This window comes from Arachis hypogaea, chromosome 14 (assembly GCF_003086295.3).
Source record: "Arachis hypogaea cultivar Tifrunner chromosome 14, arahy.Tifrunner.gnm2.J5K5, whole genome shotgun sequence".
Classification (NCBI taxonomy): domain Eukaryota; kingdom Viridiplantae; phylum Streptophyta; class Magnoliopsida; order Fabales; family Fabaceae; genus Arachis; species Arachis hypogaea.
Genome location: NC_092049.1, coordinates 142,339,053 through 142,351,174, shown reverse-complemented (window position 1 = coordinate 142,351,174; position 12,122 = coordinate 142,339,053). Strand labels below are relative to the sequence as shown.

The window sequence follows — 12,122 nt, the reverse complement described above, 5'->3', positions numbered from 1 at the left end:
GTTGACTTATATATAGAGTATACGTGTATATAGGAATTTAAATATTCAAATAAAAAAAATACTAAACATTATTTATACATATTCGATCCATATAATTTATTTAAGATTTAATCCTCATTCAATTTTTAGAGTACTAAGCAAACAACACCAAAATTATTTTTCTTTTATATATTTTATTATGGATCATCAAAGAAAATGTTGTTATATACTTAAAAAGCGGTGTTATTGTCTCAACTAACATACCGGATTTTAATTAGGCCAACATATTGCACAACTAATTATGAATTTATCTAGCAATTATCTTAAGAATACTTACCATTAAAAAAAATGCTGTAAACTTTTTCGCATATACAGTTTGGAATTTAGAAAGTTAAAATCCAAAGAAAAGTATGCCTTGAATAAACGGCATAATATTCTAAAGATGAATCACGATCATTTTTACAACTAGCATTAATAGAAGTGGTCAAAAGTAACTATTTCAGTAAATTTTCTTATTTTATTTTGGTAAGGTCTTTAAGTAGACTTGGTCGTATGGTAACAAGTAAGTATTAAGATGGCTAACACATTTTTCTTTTTCATTTATGAAGTTGACAGAAACTGATGCAATCACCAATAGTCTTACTACAACTAAATCTGCCAACTACTGATACTATGCAGAATAAAATCAACTACTTGTTTGATGGATTCTCACTTCTCAGCTTAGGCCAATTTTGAGAGTGACCCAACCAAGCCCAAGGGACAAAAGAATACCTTACATATTATTGTAAATACAGAATTTAATCTCAGATTATTGGCCTAGGATTAAAGAGGGAAAAAAATTATTCAGTAAACTAGTACAGGTCTGTGACATATCCTTGTTTCTATCTAATATTGTCTATAACTCTTTCAAGTGACCTTTCTTTTCTCCTTTCTTGTCAAATATATCTGTATAACCTTTCTCTATTTTCTATATTCAGAACACCAGTAGCATCTCATGTCATGGTTGATCCTGCAGCATTCAATAAACCTGCCACAAAAACTTCTTTAAAACTTAAAAGCATTTTGTGGGTGCTTACAGGGATCAATCTTGTTCACATGTCTCAACTCTCAAGGAATTGAACCAGACTTTACCAAAGCTGCACCTGTCCACATTATCCAACAGCATTCTCCAGGTGATTAGAATAAAAAACATGGTTCAAATTAATTCATCCTCAATTCTTTAGAATATAGAACTTACTGGTTTGGCAAACAGAATCTCCTTTGAATGAAGGGCCAAAGTCTTGTACAACATCTTCTTTACATGAAGGTAGCTTTACACAGTCCATTTTGCTTGTACTGCATAAATGTGAACTGCCCAATAATGGAGATCCCCTTAGCATTATGAAGACCACACATTTTCCTCACCAGAGATCTGAGACTGAAGACCTAAACTACTCATGTGCTCAACCAAATTACCCATGATCAAAAGAATGTCAGTCATTTTGTTGTTTGACTTATCTTGTGCTTCAAATCTATGAACTCTGCTTTTGATTTCAATCCAACTACAACCAGGATTTGGTTTCAGACCTTTGTCCTTCAATGACTTTCGCACTTGTGCTACCTGATTCCACCAACCTACACTAGCATACAGATTCGCCAGCTGTTGAAGTGTTGCAGTGCACCTTGGTTCAAGTAACAACCTACTCTCTGCCGCCTCGATGCCAATCCAAACATCTCCATGAAGCCTAGAAGATGAAAGCAGTGAACCCCATATCACAGCATTGGGACAAACAGGCATGTTTCGGATGAAATCACGAGCCTCCAGAAGCAAGCCAGCCCGACCAAGAAGATCCACAATGCAAGAGTAATGATCCAGTTCTGGCTGCACGCCCTGTTCAATCATGTTATTCAAGTAATCTTGACCCTCTTTAACAAGACCTCCGTGCCGACACGAGGACAATATGCCAAGGTAAGTAACCACATCTGGATTAACACCTTGATTCATCATCTCTTCAAAAAGAGAAATTGCCTCTTGCGCCAGCCCGTGTTGCGCATACGCTGCGATCATGGAGTTCCAAGTGACAACATCCCTTTGCTTCATATTTTCAAATATGAACAAGGCATCGTCAAGCGCCCCACACTTAGAATACATGGCAATGAGAGCATTTTCAATGTGGAGGTAATAATGAAAACCCATGTGAATTATTTGACAATGAGCACCCTTTCCATGTCCAAGTGCTCCACTTCCCATACAAGCACTAAGAAGACTAGTGAATGTAAAGCAATTCGGCTTCAACGCAGCCAAGCCCCTCATCTGACAAAAGAGCTCCAAACACATATCAACCCTCCATTCTTGTGCAAATGCAGAGATAATTGTTGACCATGAAACTACATTTCTCTCAGGCATTTCATCGAACACCCGGTATGCATCACCCAACAATGCACACCTACCATACAAACTAATCAAAGAGCTTCCAACATAGACATTGGCAATGAACCCAGTTGTAATTGCCAAGCAATGATATTGAACACCTCCAAAAAGGTCACGGTGGGAGCCACACGAGCTCACAGCACGTGACAAGAAGCACACGTCAATCTCCAAATCTTGTTCCATAATAACAGTGGAACGAACCTTCCTTTCAGATTTTGTGGCCCTCAAACTAGAATCATCAACAACAATGGTTTTTGTGGCATCGTTTTGCAGCATGCCCTCGATAAGCTGAAGATGACTGCGACGATTTTCAACATCAATGAGACTCTTTTTTGGGGTTACAAGGTTAAGGACTCTGAGTGCCCCAGCAAACTCTCTGTTAGCTCTTTTGGGTGCCAACTTTTGGGAAGTGAAACACCCAAAGAATCGAACTTTGAAGGAAAATAATGTTGGGTTCTTTGTGCATTGGTGCATCAAAGAGAGAAATTTTATGGTGAACATCGGTGCATCAAACAGCACCACTGTTGCCAGGAGCATGCTAAGGTAATGTAAAGGTTTAAGAAAGAGTTTTCTTTTTCGATTTTTTATTAAAATAATTATATATTTGGATAAAAGTATAAGAAATATTTATTTTTTATTTTTTAAAAAATATTATTAAATTAAAATAAAAAAAATTAATACTTTTGCACTAAAAAAAATTCCAAAAGTAGCTAATCTAAATGGACACCTAATTTATTAATTTGTTAGAATTTATGAGAAGACTTATTTATGACTTATAATATGTCACTTATCATAATATTTTATATTTTTGTTTTATTGTATCAACCTCTTATCTTCATCATAATCAAAACAAAAACACAAATCAAACATATCTAGTATGTCAATTTCAAATTATATTACATTTAAACCTTTTGACTCATGATGAATATTTGTCCTAATATAAATCTCATAATTAACTTATTTTTAGTACACCAAACTAGCTTACAACAATCACATGGTTACAAAACACAGGGAAATAAACAAAATCATGAACTAAAATCATTGGACAAGGCTATATATTTTTGAATCCAACACTTCCGAACAAATCTGCCCCATTGTGTGGTAGAAAGATAATAACTCAGATAACTGCTCCTCTGACATTTTAGACATCAAATTTCTTGCTTTGTTTTCTCTATCCTCACTCAGCTTTAGTCTCTCTATGCATGGCCTTCCATTCCTGAATGTTGCACCCATTTGCTTTAACCTATGCTCTTGTTGCACACTAATTGCTGTGTTTGACTTCAAATTCAAATATAGATTAAATAATAATTAGTGGAAAGGGCTAAAAAAGATTGAAGAATGTTCCTATTATCTGTTACAACATTTAATAATGCTAGTACCTCAAGAAATTCTGCCCCTACTTCAAGTTCAGACTCTTTGTCAGAGTTTAACTCAAGGCCAGTGGTATACAAGTCTTTGGCAAGTGAGAAACTACGTACTATGCTTTTTCTTTTGTTTTCCATTTCCTCATTAAGCTTTAAAGAATTTTCAACACCTGTTGAATTATTTAGCTTCTTCTGATAAGCAATTACTGCCTTCACAAATTCCTGCATATTTTTCATCATTAAAAGTGCAATGCAATTTCCAAAATGCTAATGAGTCCATATTCTAACATTAATAACAAAGAAATTCAAACCTTATAAGCAAAAGGGCATCCAGAATAATCAAATTCATCTGAATTAGGCCTCCTCATTCTTTCAGGGTGAAATTGCAATCCCATAATAAACTTACCCTGTTCTGGACAATAAGCATTAGGATCATAGAACCCTTCAATCAAACCATCAGAAGCAAATGCCATTGGAACAAAACGTTGCGCCAATCTCTTAACCCCTTGATGGTGATAACTATTTACCAAAATATTCATTCCCCTTTCTTCCAAAGAATCCTTAAACCAATGATGCAAAGGTGTGTCTTCAACAACCTTCACCACATGCCTATGTCCATCATAGTCATCATAGTTCATATGAATCATTCTTTGCTCCAAAGGAACATTCTTTGAAAGCTCACTACCTATGTCCTGATAAAGGGTACCCCCACAAGCAACATTTAGAACTTGTGAGCCTCTGCATATTCCCATGTAGGGTATGTTCCTCTCTAAGCAAAGCTTTGCAAGACTAAGCTCAATTGAATCTTTCTCTTTATCAATGGCTGTGTCACTTGAATGGATCCTCCTTATTTCTTCCAACTCTTGTTGTGACAGATCAGTGGTGTCTTGTTCATACCATGAAGGATCAATGTCTTCTCCTTCACAGAGAAGAACACCATGGATTGGCTCAAAGCTATCCAACAAGGTGTGGACCCCAGAAACACGTGGAACAATCACTGGTACTGCACCATAGCCTACTATAAGATCAAGGTGATACTCACCTGAAAATCACACACAAACATAACAACCATTTTGATCAAAAGTGTTTGGTAAATGTTGCAAAACAGAAAATAAAGACAGAGAAGTTGTATCATAGATAACAATAATTGTTGGGTAACATAACTACCATGATTCTTATTAGTAACATCAAAGACAAAGAGTCACCATAAATATCAACATATAATTCTAATGAATAAATTCCTACACCTTTTTTCATTGTTTTTTAATCTGGAAAAAGGAAATGAAACATACCAACGAAATCAACAAACTTGTTCTTGCGAACGGTGCGTCTAGAAACAACTAGGACCCGAGGGAGAATTGCATTGAGCTCAGAAGACATTATCACTTTATATCTCTAAGGTTTGATGATGCAAAATGAAGGGTAATTGACACTGCACTGCACTGGCTATGAAGAACTATGAAGAGCTTAAAAGCTTATTAGCTTGTATTTATAATTTTATATATTACGGACTCCAATGATTTATTTGGACCTATATAAATAACTGTTATGCATTTATATTTTATAGGATCGGATAAGGATTGATTAGTTGTGAAAGCTAGGTTTGTGTGAAAGTGTGACTCCTATCATATATATAAAAAAAAAATTATTATGTATATATAAAAAATATAAAAATATTACTAAAATTTATTATTTTAATCAGTAATTATTAATTCGTCAGTAATATTTAAAATATAAATTAAAAATATATTATTAAATTATTAGATTAAAAAAATTAAATTAATAATTAAAAAGTATTAATAAAAAATAATAAATTTTATTAATTTTTAAATTATATTTTATATTTTAATATATATTTAACATAATTAATAAAAAATGTGGTAAATATAATAAAATAAAAAATATTACCGTCATTTTTATTTTAATAATATTATTTCTTTCTTTGTAAATGTATACAAAAATATAATACAGAAAAGATTATGTAAAAACTAAAAAGTGATATTATCAAGAATGAGTGGCATTGTATTTTTTTATAAAGACACCATAAAAAGAGGATATGAATGCCTTTAGCTTTAATGTGGTGGATTTCTTTAAGAAAAGAAGAAAAAAAAATTATTTTTTCCCTTTTTAATAGCATTATCGAGATTTGCATGCATGGATTATATTTTTTATATTTGGTTCAATAAGCTTTTTTCGTTGCTTGATGACTTAGAACTGAAATGAATCCATGCACCAAATGGGGCCAATATGAATCAGTATTTTTTTTCTTTTATCGAAGATAGATAAGTATGGAAAAATTATGTCATTTGAATTATAATTTATTGATAAATATAAATCAGTATTGTTATTGTTATTAGTGTTATTATTATAACATATAGATCTACATTTATATAGTCTTGATTAAATTATAGTCATAAGCTGCACATGGCTTACTTCTCTCTAATACGATATTAACCTAATTTAATTATTCCTAACAACCCTCTTCTAGACATCTCCTAATAATGAGGAAGCCGCGCGTGTTAAAGAAATATGTATAGTTTTTTATTTTTGGTGTCACTTTGAGACTTAGTAAAATGTTTATTTTTTAAAAATAGTTTATAAAAATTTATTTTTAAAATATAATTCTTTGATAATTATAATATTTATATTTGGTAAATTAAATTAAAAATAATTTTTAATAAGTATAAATAATAACAAGTACATTCAATAAAATAATTTTTAAAATTTTAAAAATATTAAATAAACGTTAATATGAAAATTAAATTTAAATATCAATTAATGTATAAAATTATATTAAACTTTAAAAAAATAATATGACTATTGGTTTAATATATTATTTTGAGACAATACGATTCTTAATTAAAAAATTTGTCAACTAAATACTAATGAAAATGATTTTATTAGTAATATATGATGATTTTATTTTGTGTGAATTCTCTCAAACTAGATAATAATAAAAAAAAAAGATAATTGACTACTTGTTAAAATTCTTTGGAAGTTATATAACTAGTTGTTAAAATTTTAGTATAGAACATGTTTCCATCCAAAATTAGTTATATATGAGCATGCATATATTTATACTTAATTTAAATTAACAAGATTATCCGAATTATTAGATATTAATCCTTCAAAAAATAATAATCATCATACACTAAAATTATAATTTAAATATTGCTTTTATACATAAACCCAATCTATATTAAAGCTGGATTATTGGTCCAATAAATAAAATTAAAAATGTGAGAAGTCTCTTTCATTTAGCTGAAAAATGCAAATTATGCTCATTTTATTACATTACTTTCTTTTTCTTTTAAGAAGTTATAATTAAATTCTGTGGACACATAATATCAACGAATTCAGAAAATGTGACCATACTGGTATGGCCATGGCAGTGGTATATATAGACTTAATTCCAAGTTTATCCAAATATTGTACATTGGTTCTCATCATTTAATTTTCTCTACACATCAAAACCCCACCAAAAAAATAAAGATCACATCACCTAATTCAGATTTAAAAGCACACACCTAACTTAATACATTTACTTACACCAACCATGGTCAACAAAATCATGGGCTATAATACACACTCATTTTCATTGACAATTTCAAGGCCATGAATCTTAATTTCCAAAACTTCATTGCAAATTTGGCCCATTGAGTTGTAGAATGACAGTAAATCAGATAATTGTTCCACAGACATTTTTTCCATAACTTTTCTTGCCAATTTCTCTCTTTCTTGATTCAGCTTCAGTCTCTCTATGTATGACCCTGCATTCCTCACTGTTGCACCCATTTGCTTTAGCCTTTTCTCTTGTTGCACACTCAATGCTGTGTTTGACTGCAAATTCATTTTCCAACATAAATTAATACACACTACTGTATATGATTTCAATCATACAATACTAACAGTGATCCAACAGAATTTTTCACTTTAATTATGACAAAAATGTTACATGTACATAAAAAATTAGTCATGGATTTGCATATAATAAATACAACCCATTTCTTTTCTCTAGACTTAATGATTGATTGTGTAAATATAGACAAAGTTTGATTCATATAACTAACCTATTTAATAGGATAAGAGATTCTTGTTATTGTTGTAACAGTAATAATGCTGGTGTTAATTAAGACTTTAACTGCAAAAATCTTAAACAAAACCAGCTAGCTAGGATGAACATTTGAGAGAAAATTTGGTGTTACCTCAAGAAATTGTGCCCCAGCTTCAAGATCAGAATCTTTGGTGGAGCTTATATGATGGCCAGCATTGTATAGGTTTTTGGCAAGTGAGAAACTACGCACTATAACTTTTCTTTTGTTCTCCATCTCCTGATTAAGCTTCAAAGGCTTCTTAACACATGTTAAGCTATTCAACTTCTTCTGATAAGCAATCACTGCCTTCACAAATTCCTGCAAAATTTATGTACATGAATGCATGTTACTCACAGAGTAAAATTAAACTTGATCCAATTTTAAGAACATTATTGTCTTTACTAATACTTCAAAACCAAGTTCATACCTTATAAGCAAAAGGGCATCCAGGATAATCAAATTCTTCTGAATTAGGCTTCCTCATTCTCTCAGGATGAAACTGCAATCCCATGATAAACTTACCCTCTTCTGGATTATAAGCATCAGGATCATAAAACCCTTCAATCAAACCATCAGGGGCAAATGCCATGGGAACAAAACGTTGTGCCAATCTCTTAACACCTTGATGGTGATAACTATTTACCAAAATATTCATTCCCTCTTCTTCCAAAGAATCCTTAAACCAATGATGCAAAGGTGTTTTTTCAACAACCTTCACCACATGCCTATGTCCATCATAGTCATCATAGTTCATATGAATCACTCTTTGTTCCAAAGGAACATTCTTTGAAAGCTCTTTACCTATGTCCTGATAAAGGGTACCCCCACAAGCAACATTAAGAACTTGTGAGCCTCTGCATATTCCCAAGTAGGGTATGTTCCTCTCTAAGCAAAGCTTTGCAAGACTAAGCTCAATTGAATCTTTCTCCTTATCAATGGCTGTGTCACTTGCATGGATCCTCCTTATTTCTTCCAACTCTTGTTGTGACAGATCAGTGGTGTCTTGTTCATACCATGAAGGATCAATGTCTTCTCCTTCACAGAGAAGAACACCATGAATTGGCTCAAAGCTTTCCAACAAGGTGTGAACCCCAGAAACACGTGGAACAATCACTGGTACTGCACCATATCCTACTATAAGATCAAGGTGATACTCACCTGAGAATTAATAAAAACAACTCAACAAATCAGTCTATATCTACAGTAGTTCTTGAATACACGTACAACTAACTCAACAGATTTTCTTGAACATTGTTATCCCCTTTCTTTGAACAAATCTCTTTCTGATTTGATGCAATAATAATAATTAACAAAAAAGGCTTAAATAAACAATAATATAAATAACATGGCTGAAAAAGTAGTTGATGTGATTGAAGAATGAAGAGGCTTAGCTTACCAACAAAATCAACGAACTTGTTCTTCCGAACGGTGCGCCTTGAAACAATTAGAACACGAGGGAGAATATTCGAGAGATCAGAAGACATGACTATGATTATGAATATGAATATGAATATGATTATGAATTTATGAATTTACGACGATGATGAGAAATCGAAGGAGTTTGATGGGTATATATATATGGAAATGGAAATTGAAAAGAGTGAGTTGGATGGGAGTAATTGATGAGTAAGATAAGGATGAAAATTAAGGCATGATGACAATGCAATTAGCGTTTTTTTGTTATGAGAGTCAAAGCTTGAAAGAGTAAAAAAATGCCAACTTTTTGAGACACATACTAACCTAATTCAAGGGAGCGCCACCGTGCCTCCGCGTATCTTCCATACTTTCAATTTTCAACGCCTTTTAAAAAAAATACAGTTATTACCAATAAATACATGTATGATTTAATTTATTTTTAACGTATATTTTATACTAATTATTGATTTTAGTGATTAATTTTAATGTACATGTAACATAATTGATTTTTTATTATTTAAATAAATGAATAAATAATTGAATTATTTGCTGTTAGGTCGGCACTCCTATATCTAGGGACTTGGAGTCCTTTTTTTAACAAAATTATCTAAGGAATGAGAACGCATGATCTGTACCTAGCTATGGTGTATTTACTATATATACAAGACCATAAGTTGGACCAATATAATAATGCACTATATATTATTTTATATATTTTTAATATGTATTTGATATAGATAATTAATTTTATGGTTAATTTTTTCTGTCTAAATAACATATAATTAAAAAAATATTTTACTATTGGATATTTCAAATGGATGAAATGACCAAATTGATGTATTATTGTATGATTGTATCTTTGAGAAATCGATAAATTTGAGACGTCTAATATTGACAAATTGATTTAGAGTGAATACTCTATTTGATTTCTGACAATTATTTTAAAAGGATAATGAGACTCCAAAAAAAAAAACACCTAATTTTGTTTCTAATTTTTATTTTTGGGACAGATTAGTTCCTATGCCAAAAAAAAATAACATTGTCTTTTTTTCTGGCACAAAAACTTCGTTGTCCTTTAGAGGTAATTGTTAGAGATCGGATTAAGTTTTTTTTTTTTGTCAAAGATCTCGTTGTATTTTGAGATAATTATCAGAGACTATTTTAATTTTTTTTTCATTGATTTATGATCCTTTGATATATTTTTCACTAAATCACTATTATCCTCTCAATGTAATAGGTGCATAATTAATTTATATATAAGTGTGTGTGACGAATAATCATATTATTACTACTCAAATTTACAATAATTTATATATTTCAATGCCGAGATTATAATTATTCCTCTCGTTTAGCTAAAAGGTTGTATTGATTAATATGCATGAATCTTAGCTCTTTTATTTTAACTAATGAATTAATGATTAATGATATATACTACAACCCATTTGATAATTCTTAAATAAAAATCATATCATATTATTAAAGATAGTAAAATCTTAAAATAGGCCAAATTTGTCGAACCAATCCGTCGAACTCGCCAAAAAAATGGATTGAACTAGATTTTGAAATCTGCGGCAGAATAGGTTGGGCTACCCCGCTTTGCCACCCCTCCATATCGTCCTATATTAATGGCCATGCTTCATATATTTTAACATCCACATGGAAAACCACACATGGGTATAGGCCAATATGCCATGCATGGCAGTTGTTAGAGAAATAGAATAATAAAAGACGTAAAAAAGATTAGGATTAGGGTTGATCATCACATTATTGATAAAAATAAGGTTTTGTTTGGTGAAGCTCTTATCTAGTACTGCCGTTTTCTAAGTTTAATGCCGTTTATTAATTTTCAAGATCAAGCCATTTAAATAATGTTACCTATAACAGCTGACCATATATATTGACCATTATTCCACAATTATTAATAATTAATAATAGACAATGATACATAAAAACAAACATGGATAACATGTATCTATCTGTTTCCAAATTAAAAATTGAATTCGAAATTGTAGGATATATATACCTCCTCTTGTTTTGTCACTGCCTACGCAATACCTTTATCCAATCAGTAGTGATCAATTTCACCAAACAATTCATGACTTTAAACATTATTCATTAAAACTGAATGATAATAAACGTATATGATTTGCTGAAACTTTACTTATTGAATAAAATTTTTTAAATTGGTTCTTAACATTTTTTTTTTCAAAAACAATTAATAAATTGGTCCCTAACATTTTAGATTACTATTACTATTTAGGTATGATGGAACAATAATTAAGGTATTACTATCCAAAATATTAAGGGAAAAATTTGATTGCTATGTATTGCAACGGAAAGTAACTCATGATGGAATAGGGGAAACCTTTTGTAATATAAAAACCAATAATCAAGACCCGTGATTACAGTTACATAAAGTAATTGCTATATAAATTTTTGCCAACGATTCTAAATCTTAAATTCTAAAGTTAAAATTCTAAATTGTAATAATATAAAAAATAAATGTTAATCTAAAATATTTGTTAATATTAATTAAAAAATATTGACAAATATTGACTCCTAATTTTTTTTTATATTTAAATGGGACCAAATATTTTTCTTTTGGACATGGCATTGGACCAAATATTTAAAATTAATCTTTTTTGGTGATGGTGGAACATTTCTCCACTCACTGAGGCCCAGATAGTTGTTTGTGATTCACACAAAAATCTTACTTGAAGCCCATCCCACCTCGTCCGGCCCAAAAAAAAACATAGACGTTGAAGGAAAGGAAAAAAAAAAAATATGTCTGAGCCCGGGTTCGAATCGGGGACCTCTAGTGTGTGAGACTAGCGTGATAACCAACTACACCACCCAGAC

General features: G+C 31.1%; 3 protein-coding genes and 1 non-coding gene across 4 annotated transcripts; all 4 read right to left on the bottom strand.

The window, feature by feature from the left end:
• Positions 1–548: 548 nt before the first annotated feature.
• Positions 549–2,926, bottom strand: LOC112798224 (pentatricopeptide repeat-containing protein At2g37320-like). Its single transcript, XM_025841454.3, has 2 exons — positions 1,217–2,926; positions 549–1,121 (listed from the first exon to the last, which is right to left on the bottom strand). Exon 1 carries the CDS (start codon positions 2,924–2,926, stop codon positions 1,358–1,360), a length of 1,569 nt encoding a protein of 522 aa, XP_025697239.1. The 3' UTR covers positions 549–1,121; positions 1,217–1,357.
• A 323-nt stretch (positions 2,927–3,249) lies between these two features.
• LOC112798225 (putative glutamine amidotransferase GAT1_2.1) lies at positions 3,250–5,286 on the bottom strand. The gene is made up of 4 exons (XM_025841455.3): positions 5,046–5,286; positions 4,065–4,795; positions 3,769–3,975; positions 3,250–3,667 (listed from the first exon to the last, which is right to left on the bottom strand). Exons 1-4 carry the CDS (start codon positions 5,131–5,133, stop codon positions 3,428–3,430), a joined length of 1,266 nt encoding a protein of 421 aa, XP_025697240.1. The 5' UTR covers positions 5,134–5,286; the 3' UTR covers positions 3,250–3,427.
• A 1,822-nt stretch (positions 5,287–7,108) lies between these two features.
• On the bottom strand, positions 7,109–9,648 carry LOC112798213 (putative glutamine amidotransferase GAT1_2.1). The gene is made up of 4 exons (XM_025841433.2): positions 9,244–9,648; positions 8,275–9,005; positions 7,959–8,165; positions 7,109–7,593 (listed from the first exon to the last, which is right to left on the bottom strand). The coding sequence occupies exons 1-4, from the start codon at positions 9,329–9,331 to the stop codon at positions 7,330–7,332; spliced, it is 1,290 nt and encodes a 429-aa protein (XP_025697218.1). The 5' UTR covers positions 9,332–9,648; the 3' UTR covers positions 7,109–7,329.
• A 2,400-nt stretch (positions 9,649–12,048) lies between these two features.
• On the bottom strand, positions 12,049–12,122 carry TRNAV-CAC (transfer RNA valine (anticodon CAC)). The gene has a single exon. It is a non-coding gene; the product is annotated as a tRNA-Val (tRNA).